At 68.2% G+C, this 13,528-nt stretch overlaps 4 protein-coding genes across 4 annotated transcripts; 1 reads left to right on the top strand and 3 right to left on the bottom strand.

The window, feature by feature from the left end:
* The first annotated feature begins 228 nt into the window (after positions 1 to 228).
* EMIHUDRAFT_434768 (hypothetical protein) lies at positions 229 to 1,716 on the top strand. The gene is made up of 2 exons (XM_005780815.1): positions 229 to 1,278; positions 1,342 to 1,716. The coding sequence occupies exons 1-2, from the start codon at positions 314 to 316 to the stop codon at positions 1,568 to 1,570; spliced, it is 1,194 nt and encodes a 397-aa protein (XP_005780872.1). The 5' UTR covers positions 229 to 313; the 3' UTR covers positions 1,571 to 1,716.
* Positions 1,717 to 1,866: 150 nt separating this feature from the next.
* Positions 1,867 to 5,480, bottom strand: EMIHUDRAFT_204315 (hypothetical protein; the record flags this gene model as incomplete). The annotated part of the gene is made up of 8 exons (XM_005780814.1): positions 1,867 to 1,978; positions 2,069 to 2,445; positions 2,705 to 2,853; positions 2,947 to 3,531; positions 4,010 to 4,228; positions 4,434 to 4,464; positions 4,596 to 4,676; positions 4,884 to 5,480. The coding sequence occupies 8 exons, from the start codon at positions 5,478 to 5,480 to the stop codon at positions 1,867 to 1,869; spliced, it is 2,151 nt and encodes a 716-aa protein (XP_005780871.1).
* Positions 5,481 to 6,087: 607 nt separating this feature from the next.
* Positions 6,088 to 7,627, bottom strand: EMIHUDRAFT_204314 (hypothetical protein; the record flags this gene model as incomplete). The annotated part of the gene is made up of 2 exons (XM_005780813.1): positions 6,088 to 6,398; positions 7,048 to 7,627. 2 exons carry the CDS (start codon positions 7,625 to 7,627, stop codon positions 6,088 to 6,090), a joined length of 891 nt encoding a protein of 296 aa, XP_005780870.1.
* Positions 7,628 to 8,200: 573 nt separating this feature from the next.
* Positions 8,201 to 11,725, bottom strand: EMIHUDRAFT_99932 (hypothetical protein; the record flags this gene model as incomplete). The annotated part of the gene is made up of 1 exon (XM_005780812.1): positions 8,201 to 11,725. The coding sequence occupies one exon, from the start codon at positions 11,723 to 11,725 to the stop codon at positions 8,201 to 8,203; it is 3,525 nt and encodes a 1,174-aa protein (XP_005780869.1).
* Positions 11,726 to 13,528: the final 1,803 nt, after the last annotated feature.

Below are 13,528 nucleotides of genomic sequence, written 5' to 3'. Positions count from 1 at the left end.
GAGACAGTGCACACAGTGGCGACGTGCTGATCAGTGGTCGGCGGCAGTGAAATGCTCGTAGCGCCGGCGTTCGCGTGGTGCCATCCGGCCGGAGAGAGAGCGTGGGCGTAGCGGCGTGACTTTCACGCCAGAGAGAGGAGAGAGAGAAGAGAGGGAGAAAGTCGATTTTGTTAACGCGTGAAGAAAGAAATACTGGCGCAGCGGCTGTCCCCGGCTGAGGTGGCGCGCTGCTCGCCTCGGAGCCCTGCTGCTGCTCTTGTGTGGTACGAGGCGAGAAACTGTGGACGAGTAGTGAAACGTGCGCGCCAAGCCAATGCACTGCTCGCTCCCGCGCGTCGACGCGTCGCTCATCACAGCGGAGGCATTCTACGAGGACCACGTTGCCACCTCCACGCCATTGCTCATCTGCGATGATCGGCTTCGCAGACTGAAGAACCTCTGGACAGACGAGCTTCTCGAAGCGCGGTTCGGATCTGTGCTGCACGACGAAGTCCGCGAAGCGATCAACGGCGTCGACTTCCCGCTAACCAAGGTCGCAGGCGATCGCAGCAGCTCAATGCATGTGCGCGACTTTCTCGCCGCGTACCAGAGCAACCGGTCGACGGCGCGGCTGTACGCGACTAACCTCGTGCTCCCTGCGCTGGGTGAGGACTACCCGGTGCCAGCGTTTGCCTCGCTGCTGCAGCACAAATGCGCCGGGCGCTGGTGTGGTGGCTTGTGGCTGGGCGCGGGCGCAGCCCGTTCGCCGCTACACCGCGATTTCTCCGAGAACGTGCACGGTGTGATCGAGGGCGCAAAGCATTTCGTTCTCTTCGCGCCAAACGAGTCGGCCGCCCTCTATCCGAAGCCGGAGAGGGCCAACCTCCTCGGGCACACAACGCGGTTGCCGCGGGGAGCGCGCACGTGCTCAACGCTAGAGGCGGACGACGGCAGCGCGAGTGGCGAGACCGCCTGCCCACGAGACTTTGCGAGGTTCGGCGGCGCGCTGGAGCGGGCGACCGTGTGCCGCGTGGAAGAGGGCGAGCTCCTCTACGTTCCATCTGGCTGGTGGCACGAGGTTTTCAGCGAGGGCGGGAGTGGCGAGGGCGGCGGGGTCGGCGGGAGCTGCGTCGAGGGGTCGGCAGGAGCAGCGTCTCTGAGGCCGACATCTTCCTCTTATGCGTGCGGTGCCGCGGCGTCCTCGCCGACGAGCGGCGGCTCAACGTCGGCCTCACGCGGTGCGACGGCGGCCTCTGGACGGCGGACGCTATCGATCAACTTTTGGTTTGTTGCCGAGTGGTGCGCGCTGAGGAGGTAGGGGCGTGTCAGATGCACCTTTCACCCAGGCGCTGTTGGAAGTAGGCCCAGCTCGACTCTTCGCTTGGCTGCGAGCGAGGCGGAAACGCTCGACTCGCGCCGTGGAGCAGCTGTTCTGCTAGAGCTTGGGCGAGATCTGGCGCAGCGAGGACGGGTGCACCAGGCAGAGCCGCTACTGCGCCGCTCGCTCGAACTGCACGCCGACGACAGCGCCTCAGCGGAGCTCGATTCGCTGCGGCGTGTCTTTGGAGGTGGCCGGAGATTGCCGTTGTGACGCTGCATGCCCCCGGATGTCCCGGGCGGTTTTTTTGCTCTCGAGCTTTTGAGCAGGGGAGACAATGTGTGTGTATAGAGATAACGCGCGTCCGCGGCCTCTAACCCGCGAGATTATGTGAGCACAATAGGCATGCAATCGGATACACAAACACGACGCACATCCATCAATTATAAAGCGCGCGCCAGCCACCTGTCGTGGCCTCGTGACGCGACCGCCGACCCGTCCCCGCGGCGCGGCTCCTCGCACGCGCGACAGTTGACTGCGGACTGACTGTGCGGAAAGCCGCCGCGGTCTCAGACGAGGTACGAGAGATACATTTGCACAAACATCTGCAGAAAGGCCTGCTGCTCAAGGAAGTCGATGTGCGCCTTTCGGCCGATGGCCTGGTCGAGCTGGTGCACAAGCCTGCACACACACAGGTCTCACCCTCAGAGCCGCATTAGGGGCAGGCGCGGGCGGGCGCGGGGCGCAGAGATGGCGAGGGGGTGCGGGCACTTTGTGGAGATGAGCGGGAGGAAGGAGACGTCGACGTGGACGAGGTTGGAGCACTGCAGCGGCGAGAGGATGTTGTGCACCATCGAGACGAAGGCGGTGCCGAAGCGCGGGTCGTGCATCGCCTCGGGACAGAGCTGCAGCCGCGCCGAGTGGTGCGGCACGTACCGGTCCTCGGCCGACGAGACGAGGAGCACGTTTGTGAAGCGCGCGAGCATATCTCCCTTGGAGAGCGTGTACAGGAAGGTGTCGGTCGGCTGCTTGGCGTCCTTGAGCGACAGCTCGGTGAGGCACTGCGCATTCTTCCACTTGCGCAGCCCCCACACGCCGAGCTCGACAAGCATGTTCGAGGTGTAGAGCATGCCTGCGCGACGCCGTGGCTCGCGTCGGTTTCGAGCCCGCGCGGGAGAGAGGGAGGGGGAGGGGGAGGGGGGGGGGGGTCCGCTTGGCGGCAGCGAGGCGGCGCGTGCCGAGGTGCGGTCCCGAGAGGGAGATGTACGTGTGCAGCCTCGGCAGCAGCGCCTCGAGCTGCGGCTTGCGCAGCGCGGCGCGCGCGATGATCGAGCCGAAGGAGTGGCACACAAACGAGACTCGCGCGGCGGACTGGTCGAGGGACTCAGACCGCAGGAAGGCGCGCACTTCGTTGGCGAGGTTCTCGCCCATCTCTTCGAAGGAGGAGGTCGCGGTGAAGTCTTCGTTGGACGAGGACATCAGGAAGCGCGCGCAGCTCTTGTCGGGCAGCAGCAGCGCCAGCTGGTTGCGGAAGCCGCGCAAGTCGAGCGCATTCCCTGCGGCCGCGAGGCGGGCGGGGTCGGGCGAGCAGTCGCAGTGGCGCGGGGGGCGAGCGGGTGGGGGGCGAGGAGGCTGCGCTACGGCCGTACCGTGGAAGCCGTGCACGAAGACGTAGAGGTGGTGCTTGCCGGGCGGCAGCGGCGACCGGCCCGACGGCATCCAAGACAGGCTGAGGCGCGGAGTCACGGGCTCGGGCCACGCGGGCGCGGCACGAGCGGAGCGAGCCGCCTGGTGCTCGAGCTCGCCCGCGCGGAGCCCGTAGTCGCGTCCCTTGCCGCCCAGCTCGAGGCCGAGCCGCCGCGCCAGCTCGAGCGGCGTCGCTCCCTCGAGCGGCGTCGCTCCCTCGGGCAGCGGGCCCGCTGTTGCCGGCTCCGCTGTTGCCGGCTCCGCTGTTGCCGGCTCCGCGGGCGAAGAGGCGCCGCCCGCGGTGCGGTCCGGGGCGAGGGCGCGCTGCGAGGAGGGCAAATCGTGCTTGGACGAGTGCCACTGCTCGACGAAGACGCACTGCGACTCCGTCGACGCGGCGCGAGGCACCTCGGCGAGCGGCGGCGGCGGCAGCGCGCGAAAGTACATCGAGGTGCGCAGCGCCTTGGCGATGGTGGTTGGGTCTGCGCCGCCCTGCGGCATGTAGGCCCGCTGCTCGAAGAGGCGCGGCTCGCGGAAGAGGGACTCGCCTGCCGGCGCGTAGCCCGGGGGGCGGGTGAGGCCGGGCGGCGGCGACGGGGCGGCGGGCGGCGGGCGAGCGAGGGAGGGGTGCGGGCGCGGGCGGCAGGTTGGGGCAAGCGCGGGCGCCGAATCGCTCCGCCCGGTCGGCGAGGTAGCTCTGCGAGAGGGTGGTGACGAGGGAGTGGCAGCCGAGCCTCGCCGCGTCCAGGTACGCCTGCCACTCCTCCCACACGAGGCCGCTCAGATCGTGCAGCAGCGCCGTCGCCGCGCCCGCGACCGCTAGCGCCTCGCTCCCGCCCATCTCAGCGTCGCCCGCCCCCTGCTCGCCCTCCCCGCGCCGCAGCTGCAGCTGCACCCGCGCAGCAACCTCGTCCGCCAGCTCCACGGACCGCTCCGGCGGCACCGCGCCGCCCGACGCCCCGCCGCCCGCCGCCCCGCCAGCCTCTCCGCCCTCCCCTCCGCCCTCCCCCTCCCCGGGATGCGCACCACACGCGGCCGCCTCCTGTGCCGCTGTGTCGGTCACTTCCAGCGAGATCCCCTCCGGCTCGGCAGGCTCCACGCCCGCTGCCGCCCCCTCGCTCTGCTCCTGCGCCAAGCCTCCGCCCTCCGCACCAGGCGCCGCACCAGGCTCGGGCTCGGCTGCCGAGACGGCACGGGTGAGCGCGCGAGCGGCGGCGGTCGCGGGCATCGGGACGAGGACAACGCCTTCCGGCAGGGCGGGCAGTAGCGGCGCCTCTCCCCCCTCCCCCTCCCCCTCCCCGCCTCCCTCCCGCACCCCGCCTCCCTGCCGCTTCCCCTCCGGGCAGAGCGCCGGCTCCGAGGAGGCATCGGCTGCGGCTTGCTGGGCGGCGGCGGTGAGCTGCGCCGTGCGGTGCCGAAGCAGCGCCAGCGTCCAGATGAAGCCGCGCACGTGCGCTGTCAGCGCCGCGAGCGCGCTCCGCCTGCGGGGGCGGCGCGGCGAAGGGCCAGGGCGGTGAGGCGGTGAGCCCCGCTGGCTTGGTCGCTGCGCGAGGGTGGCGCGGGGCGGCCGCTGGCGGGGCGGCTGGCGGGTCGGAAGCGGCGCGCACATGACTGCGGCGCTCGCTTGGAGCTCTCCGGCGAGGAGCGGCTGTGGTGCGCTCTGCCCGAGGGCGAGCAGCTGCGCGAGGGCCGCCTGTGGGCTGCCCGCCGCGAGCTGCTGCCTCGCGGCGCGGCGGCGCAGGAAGGAGGAGGCGGCGCGGCCGGGCGCAGGCGGCACGAGGAGGGGGGGCGGCGGCGCAGTGGCGCGGGAGGAGCGGGCGGGGAGGAGGGAGGCCCGCCCCCTCGGCGAGGGCGGGTTGCGCGGGCTCTCGGGCAGGAGCAGCTTTGGAGGCCCGACCACCGCCGCGTGCACGAGCAGCGGAGCAAAGCAAAAGTGCCACTCGTCAAACGTGATTGGGAAAAAGGCGGTCGCGCCGCGCAGCGGCAGCTGCAGCCGCAGCGTCTGCTGGGCGTACTGCTTGAAGCTGGCACGCGACTGCGCGGCCGCGTCACCCGCCGCGTCGAAGACCGAGTTTGAGCGCGCGTGCATCAGCCGCACCTCCAGCAGCACCGGCTCGAGCGGCACCGCGCAGCCGTCGTCGGCGCCGCGCAGGCGCGGGTTGCTGTCGACAGAGAGCTCGGCGCGGAAGCGCGCCGTCGTCGTCAGCCGCACCTCCTCGTCGCAGAAGCGCACGCGAAAGGAGGGCAGGCAAAAGTCGCCGCTCTCCTCCAGGACGTGGGCCGGCAGAAAGGAGCCGTCGGTGGGAGGCGGAGGAGCGCGCCCCTGCCGGACCGTCTCGAAGGTGGAGGGCGGGCACTGCCGCTTGGAGCACTCAGTGGTAGCACGGACGCGCAGCTGATAGATGCCCTGCGAGAAGAGGTCTATGTTCTTGAAACCACCAAAGTCGATCCCGACTTCGGCGACCGACGTGAGGTCGGGCGTGGAGGAGCCGGACATCCTGAGAGGCGCCGGGCGCCCGTCGAGGCAAGAGCACGCAATGGTGCTTCGCGGCGCGAGCCACCCTGCAATTCTTCGCGCGAGAGCAGGGGTGCAGCGATGCCGCCGGCAAAAGAGAAATGAGAACCGCTTTCCTTTACGCGCACCGCTCTCTAGCCCGTAACCCGATACCGATCATCTGGCGCTGGGTGCGCTTCTTAGGACTTAGCTCCCCGGCCCTGGATGTGAGGTTGATGACTGCACTCCAAGTGCTCCTCTCTGTTCGTGCGTCGCCCATCTCTCTCCTGGAGATGTCTGCTTTTCTTTACTCAGTACGAGGCATCGTCCATTCGTGCATCGAGGCCACAGGCTCGGCACAGCCACAGGCACAGCGGTCAGCGCCCTGACAGCGGCCAGCAGACCGCAGTAGACGAGACCGCAGTGTTCAAGAGTGTCCAGCGCCCAGCCCGCAGCCCCGCCCCTCGATAGACGATAGACGCAGATAGGGACATAGCCACAAGCACAACGCGCAATAACACATACATGCAGATCTCAGCGTACCCGCGCGCGCGTCTGGGTCTGCGACGGGACGCCATTCCAGCATCCAGCTCACAGCTCACACAGAAGGTCACTGGTCTCCGAAGGCCCACGCGACGCCCTGCATGAGGTTGGTCCATGTGCGCTCGTGGGTGCAGAGCGGGAAGTCGTGCACGGCCCACCCCTCGGCGCCGTACGACGTGATCTCCATCGCCCGGAAGGAGGCGTCCCGCTCGAGGGCGCCCTGCCGCGCGAGGGACGCGTGTAGGCCCGCCTCGGCGTACCGGACGACGTTGTCCTCGCGGTGGTAGAGGAGGAGCTTGCGGCCGGCAACCTGCTCGAGGGCAGCCTCGGCGTGCAGCTCCCAGCCGAGCCCGCGCAGCGCCGCCACCGCGATGGTGCCTCCGAGCACGCGGAGCCAGTGGAGCAGCCACGGCAACAAGGAGGCGGCGAGGGAGGCGAGCAGCGCGGTGCCGCCGCCGCTGCTGTCGGCGGGCCGCGAGGCGGCGGGCCGAGGGGAGCGAGGCGGTGGGTCGCGGTGTGGCCTGCAGCGGGAGAGGGGGCCGGGCCGGTGAGAGTGTTGCGGGCGGGCGACGCCGGTGGAAGGGTAGTACAGGGGGTGGATGGAGGCAGGGTTCGAGCGGGGCGGTGGTGGTGTGGGGGGGGGGGGGGGGGGCGGGGGGCGAGGGGCGAGGGCGAGGGGGCGAGGTGGAAGGCTCGCGGCGCGGGCGAGAGGCGCGCCCGCGGATGAGCGCGTGCGCGGCGTGCGGCAGCGAGCGGAAGGAGCGGTCCGAGACGAGGGCGCAGCGCGGCGCCGCGGGCGAGGCGAGGTAGAGGGCCGAGATGGAGCCGCCGAGGGAGAAGCCGTGGAGCAGCAGCCGGTCGGCAGTGACGCCTTTGGGGAGGGGGAGAGGTCCGCACGCCGCGGCTGGAGCCCGTGGCGCTGGAGCGGGCAGAGCGACTAGAGAGGCAGAGAGGCAGGGAGGAGAGAGGCGCGGAGGTGAGAGAGACTAACAGAGGCGTGCAGGGCGTGGCCCGCGGCGAGGCGCACCGTGCCGCTCCGTCAGGTGGCGGACGCAGGCGGCCACATCCGCGAGGAGGTCGTCGCAGCACAGCACCGCCCCCTCCGACTCCCCCACCCCGCGAAAGTTGAAGGCCGCGAAGCCGACGTCCGCGTCCCGCGAGTAGAGGTCAAAGTACGACAGCCAGTCCTCGTACTTTTGAAAATTGCCGCCGATCCACAGGACCCACCGCGGCGCGCCGCCGCGCCTGGACGCGCCACGCGCGTACCGCGAGCCGCTCCTCGCACGCGCCAGCCCGGGCTCGATCGTCATCGCGTCGAGGAGCAGGCCGTCGGCCGTCTGGATCTTGACCTCCTCCCAGCCGCGCTGCACGTAGCGGGCGCGCGAGGCGGCGAGGCGCGCGAGCTGCGTATCGTCGGGCACCTCCAGCTTGCGGCAGCCGAGGATCTGTCGGGTGAGCGCCCACACAAGCGCAAAGCGCCAGCCGCGTATGGTCTCGAGCGGAGCGCAACAGAAGTCGTCGATCGTACCCGGCGCGTTGCCGGGCAGCGAAGCAGGTAGCACGGCGAGGCCGACCATCCGCGTCAGGACAGCCCGAAGGCTGTCCATGGCGCGACGGGAAGCGCCAGAAAGCCTACCCGGACAACACAAGCGGAAGAATTCAGTCGACGTCCGCCCGCCAGCGGGAAGAAACGCGAGGGCCCTCTTCCGTCTCCTGCGAAGGCGCACCCCCTAGGGCCAGGGCTCTCTTGCCCGGCCGCAGCCCGATCCCGATCATCCGGCCCGCTGCGTGCGCTTCTTTAAGGATTAAGCTCCCTGGCCCTGGGTGTGAGGCGGCTGAGATGACAGTGTGCCCGCACTCCCACGTGCGGCCACGTGCCACGTCCAAGTACCAGGAAGAAAAAGAAAGGTGGGGGACAAACCTTGCCCTCGCGAGAGTGCTGCGCAGCAGAGACAAAAAACAAAACGCACCCTGGTGGGCTTTGCTCCTCTCTCTCGATCACACATCTGGTGTAGAAGACTGCTTCACGTAGGGATCCCTAAACGCACAACCCCGGGCCAGTACACGCTGGAGAGACGGGACGTTTATTGCGCCCCACCCCCCACGCGCGGGGCTAGAGTGTGGCCCACGCGCGGGGCTACAACGTACGAGCGACACAATGCCCGGCCCATATTGCAATATCACCCAGCAGCCAACTCCGCTGCGAGCAGCGGGTCAAGCTCTTCCTCCTCCCCAGGCGCCGTCTCGTCCGGATGGATCGCGCGCCGATCTCTCCGTTGCGTCAGAAGATGGAACCGGCCCGGGTCTACTATCGAGGGCGCGGTGCGGGCCTCTGGGGCGAGGCCAGCCTGCGTGGCTCGCCGGCGGTTGGTGGCTTTGAGGAAGAGGAGCAGATCGCCGGCGACCGCCCAAACGAAGCGGAAGTTGCGCGGATGGCTCGCGGGCGGCTCGCGGCACTTGGCGCACCAGCCGCACATCTCGTTACTTCGCGAGAGGTAGATCGCCTCGTAGAGCGCGTAGCAGTTGGACCGCAGCTGGGCGCTGGGGTCGCCCAAGTCCTCTCCGTCCACGAGCAGGGCACGGTAGTGGGCAACGATGCGCATCCAAGCCTCGGAATCGAAGCCGCCGCCGCGAGCCTTGGTGTCCTCCTTGATGTCCTGAGAGTACTGTGTGGCACGGCCAAGCCACTTGTCCATCAACGGTCGCCGCTGGTCGGGCGGCACCTCGGTCTCGAGCCGCGCTAGGTCGGGGTCGATCCAGACAGGGGGGCACTCTTGCCTCTCGACGATGCCGGTGATGACGTTGAACTCGACCGCCTCATACATGCGCAAGAGCGCGCTTCCAGCGCCCCGCACTGCTTGCCCGCCTCTCCTGCCCATCGCGGCCTCCCCCTCGCCGCGCGGCTTTTGCAGATGCGGTGGCAAGGAGATGGTTTGGAACTTTGAGGGCAGCGTCGGCAGCGCGCCAGACTTGCCCGAGTCGAGCGCCTCCATGTTGAGATGGACCAGCACCACGAGGCTGTCGTGGTGCCGAGCCCCATGCTTGTCCGTGTTGACCTTCCAAGCCGTGCTCGTCTTCGTCACCAGATCGTGGCCCTGCTTCAATCGTATGAGGTGCTCCTTCATGGCCCGCAGCAGCTCCGACTGCCCCAACGCGAGTGGTTTCGGCGGCGACGGCTGGGGCCTGGCCATTGGCGGCGGCGGCTTCACCTGCTTGACCCACGGGCGGTGCAGTGCCTCGTCGGGCAGCAGGCTCAGCAGCCTCTCGTTGAAGAGGACGGTGAAGCAGTCGCCGTCGGCGTCGGAGCCCGCAATCATGTCGAGGACGGAACGCTCGCCCTGACACGACACGATGAGCCCGTGCTGCCCGTCGGGCGCAAAGGCGAGGTGCTCGCTCATAGCGGGCGTCGGCGCCACGGCGCGCACAGCGCGCACATCGCCCAAGTGGATGCCAGGCGACTTGTAGAGCAAGCAGCGGCCGAGTACGGCGGCTCTGCCGTGCTCGAGGCAGACCACCTCGCCCTCCCCTAACGTGCCGGTGTGGTCGACCGACGCCATGAGCGTCATCGAATCCGCGATGGCGAACCGGCCGCGCCGCAGCTGAGCGAGCTGCCGCTTTAGCTCGCTCATGAGGAGGGAGCGGACGTGCTCGTCGCGGGTGTCGATGCCGGGCGTCATGAGCATGGCCAGCAGCGTCGGCGAGCCCGGCAGCGCCGCCGTCGCCGGCATCGGCTCCACCTGCCTCGCCAACGAGACGACGTCGTCGTCGCTCAACTCCCTCCCCTCGCTGACGAGCTTCAGATATCTCGCCATCGGCTCGGCGGCAGCACTCTGCAGCTCGAGCAGCAGCTCCACCATGGGTGGGCCGCCGAGCGCCTCGAGGAGCGGGACCAGGAAGGGGGAGGTGTGCGCCTGCGACGGCCTCCGCTGTCGCCCATTGATCTCGAGGCTCGCCCGCGGTCTCGCCGCGTGCGGGCCATTGCCGCACGGCGGGCCCCGCGCGACCGCGTCCACCTTGATCTGCGAGGCGCGCACGAGGATGGTGGACGGCGGCAGCACGGCCGACGTGCTGAGCACCCCCTTGGCGAGGGAGCCACCCCACCAGGCCCGCAGCTGCGTCTGCAGCGGCACGCTCGTCCAGCCCAGCTCCGCCGCGATCTGCTGCACCACGTTCGCCGAGGCCATGCCGCAGCCGTCCGTCATCAGGTGCTCGCCGCCCGCAGGGTCGACGGCCGCCTCGCCGCTCGGGAGGCGTCCCACCACGTCGTCGACGGCGACGACAAAGATGTCGCCCTGCCGGCTCCCCGCTCGCGCTCGCGCCAGCGCCTCCGCCAGCAACCCCTGAAACTGGCTCCACACGCCTCCGCAGCGGCCCCGCAAGTCGAGCGCGTGGTAGGAGCGGCCGTCGGCCTCCACGAGCGCCGGTGCCGTGGCGCTAAAGGCGAGCTCGAGGCGCGCGCACATCTTGGGCACGGTGGCGCAGCGCCTGAAGTCTGCCAGCGCGCGCCAAGCCGCCTCAACGGTCCAAAAGCCCGACGGCGGCTTGTCGCACGGCGGGCCGTTTACGGCGAGGAAATAGACGATCCCGCCCTTGCCGGGCAGCCTGGCGCCCTTGCCGGCGTCCTTGCCACCGACAAACTCGTAGGTGCGGTCGCACAGAGCGAGCCGGAAAAGCCTTGGGAAGATCTTCTCCTTGAGCTCGTCTCTCGCCATGAGCCGCTCCTGCTTCTCGATGGGCGTCTCGCCTGATCCCGCCTTGAAGCGCTTCGGGCGCGGGCAAGCGTTTACAAAGTGGCCGGTGCCGCCGCAATTGAAGCAGCCGCCCCCCCGGCGGCCGCCCGCGCCGACGACCTGCTCCAGCCCCTCGCCCGCGAACTCGACCTGCAGCAGCTGGTCCGCGCCGAGCACCCGGTCCGCCTTGGTCTCGGGCCGCAGCCTCGGCCACAGGCACGCGACATGGCCCGTCTCGGGGTCGTACCGCACGCGATAGCCGCAAGTCATCCGCCGGCCCGGCTCCTTGGTCGCCGGCGGCGGCGTCGGCACCGCGATCCGCTTGACGTTCCGCAGCCTGCCGCCGGCGGTGGCCCTGAGGACGCCCGGCCAGCCCTCGCGCGTGAAGGCGTCGAGAAGCGACCGCCGGGCCGCCGCGTCGATTCTCGCCACTCCGGCGGCCTTCAGCACGAACCGAAGGGGAAAGGGAAGCGGCAGCGGCGAAGGCAGCGACAACGGGCTCGCGAGCGATGAGCTGCTGTCTGGCGTGGATGCCGGTCCCGGGCGAGACGAAGAGGCGGGCGACGCGATGGAGGAGGCGGAGGAGGAGTGCAACGAGGCGGAGGAAGCGGCGGGCGACGAGGGTACGCGCCGCTGAGGCATAGTCTGCGAGAGCCTCGCCTCGGAGGAAGGCGGCAGGCGCGGCGGCGACGGCCTAGCGCTCGATGACCCTGGTGCACCGAGCGCCGGCTGCGGAGAGAGGACCGCGGCGGTGGCGATGGTCGCATTCGGCCTCGCCGCCGGCTGCGGAGAGAGGACCGCGGCGGTGGCGATGGTCGCATTCGGCCTCGCCGCCGGCTGCGGAGAGAGGACCGCGGCGGTGGCGATGGTCGCATTCGGCCTCGACTGCGCGTGCGCCTGTGCCTCGTCGAACGCGGCGTGTAGCTGAGTGGCGTTGTCCGTTTCATCCCAGAAGGACTCCTGGGAGTCGGCCATTGCTGGGCGAAAATAGGGCGGCAGTGGAGGAGGCTCCAGCGACGTCCCTTTTTGAACTGACGAGCGACCTTCTTCCGTCAGCCGCGCGCGAACCAAAAAAAAGTCCGACGGCATGAGCGGAGTTGCCACCCTATCTCACCCTCCCTTGCACCACACCCCTCTCCTTAAAATCCCTTTGTGGTGGCGGCGTGCCGTCCTCCCATCCCTCCCGGTCTGTTTTCTTTCTTTCTTTTTTACCCTCCCTTAGCTTTTTTATTTTCTTTCCTTCTTTCTTTTTAGGGGGACAGAGAGGCGAGAGAAGCAGCGGCGTCTCTACAACTGTACAGAACGAGGCCGAGGAGAGCGATGTCCGATGAGTCAGAGGATGAAACAGCAGGAGAGAGAACGAGGTCGAGGACGAGAGTGGGACGACCGCGAGGTGGCATGAAGGTCGCTGGCGAGAATCCTGGCGAGAATCCCGAGAAACTGCGGACAGAGATAGGAAGAGGTAGACGCCCGAGGGTGGGCGACGGCTAGCACCGCACTTCTCTCCTTAAAATCCCTGTGGTGGTGGCGGCGTGCCGTCCTCCCCTCCCTCCCTTGGGTTGTCTGTTTTATTTATTGGGCACGGGACTGGTCACTGGTGTGCACTGGCACTAACACAGGTTACACCACGGGAGCCGCCTAAGCGACTCCTGCGAGGACGGCGAGGCACTTAGCTCCGTGCACTCGACCAACCCCCGCCGCAGGCAAGCTCATTCACAATCTGCTCTGCGATGGCCGTGTGAAGAACGACTGAGATACGCTGCTTCTGCAGCCCTAGCCAATTCTTGGTGGTCCTAGTCACCTCGTCGAGGGGCTGGGCCCGCGTCAGCACAAAAAATAATTTTAGGTGTGTTTTGTCGAGTTTTGACTTTTGTTTTGTCAGTCCCGTGCGTGCCCAGTGTCGTGCAAAAAAGAAACTCGTGGCGGCCGTCCTTTCATCCTTCTTGCGATGTGTCTGTTTTCTTTCTGGAGGGGGAGACATGCTGAGGAAGGGTGTCTTGTTTGTGTCTGTGTGTCGCTCGTGCGTGTCGTCATCATCTGTCCCGCGTCCACCCCATACCGCGTTGGTGTCCTACCAGTCCGAGCCTGACTGTTCTTCACCTTCCTACCTAACCTAACCGAAGGGTGTAGAGGATGTAGAGTGTAGAGCGCTGTAGAGCTGTAGAGATGTAGAGCGCTGGAGAGCGCTGTAGACTGATGTAGAGCTCTACATCCGCCGCGGGACGAACTGCCTGCATTGTAGAGCGATGTAGAGCGCGATTTTGCTGTAGAGTTTGTTGTAGAGGCTCTACAGCTTCTACAGCCAAACCGCCGGGAAGGCAGTGACTCAAAGAGGTCGAGCCGCGCTAATGGGGTGTCTCCGAGCTTACTGGAGCTCTGATGGACGGCCCTGACTATCCCTGACACACAGAGAGTCACTCTGACGGCACACAACACCCTATAACTGCGTCATGACCAGCCTGCCATGCGTCGCCGGTGCCGCATTCGTCGCTGTGCTTCAGGCCGTGGACTGTCGGCTGCGAGGACGGTCGCATTTGCGCGAGGCGAGGCGAGCATTCAGACGCGTTGTCTGCGCCATGACTCGCGCCAGCGCGTGCGGGAGCTCCTGCTGAGCGCTGAGTCCAAGCGAGTTGCGCTGGCCACTATCGCTACGCCGAGCCGAGCTGACGCGCCGAGGCGCCAGCCAGTCGCAGCCGTGAGGCATGCCACAGCAGCAGAGGCACCTGCCACCCATTGGGCGGGCAGACAGAAGGCCAGGGCAGCACTGGCAAGTGCAAC

This window comes from Emiliania huxleyi (assembly GCF_000372725.1).
Source record: "Emiliania huxleyi CCMP1516 chromosome Unknown EMIHUscaffold_21, whole genome shotgun sequence".
Classification (NCBI taxonomy): Eukaryota; Haptophyta; order Isochrysidales; family Noelaerhabdaceae; genus Emiliania; species Emiliania huxleyi.
Note: the sequence above shows the minus strand (reverse complement) of the source record. Positions and strands in the feature narration are given on the sequence as shown.

What these genes read in the sequence shown, in the direction of transcription:
- EMIHUDRAFT_434768 (XM_005780815.1), top strand. Translation starts at nt 314, where the DNA reads ATGCACTGCTCGCTCCCGCGCGTCGACGCGTCGCTCATCACAGCGGAG. An exon ending in TTTTGGTTTGTTGCCGAGTG is followed by an intron (nt 1,279 to 1,341) that starts GTGCGCGCTGAG and finishes TGTTGGAAGTAG; the next exon opens with GCCCAGCTCGACTCTTCGCT.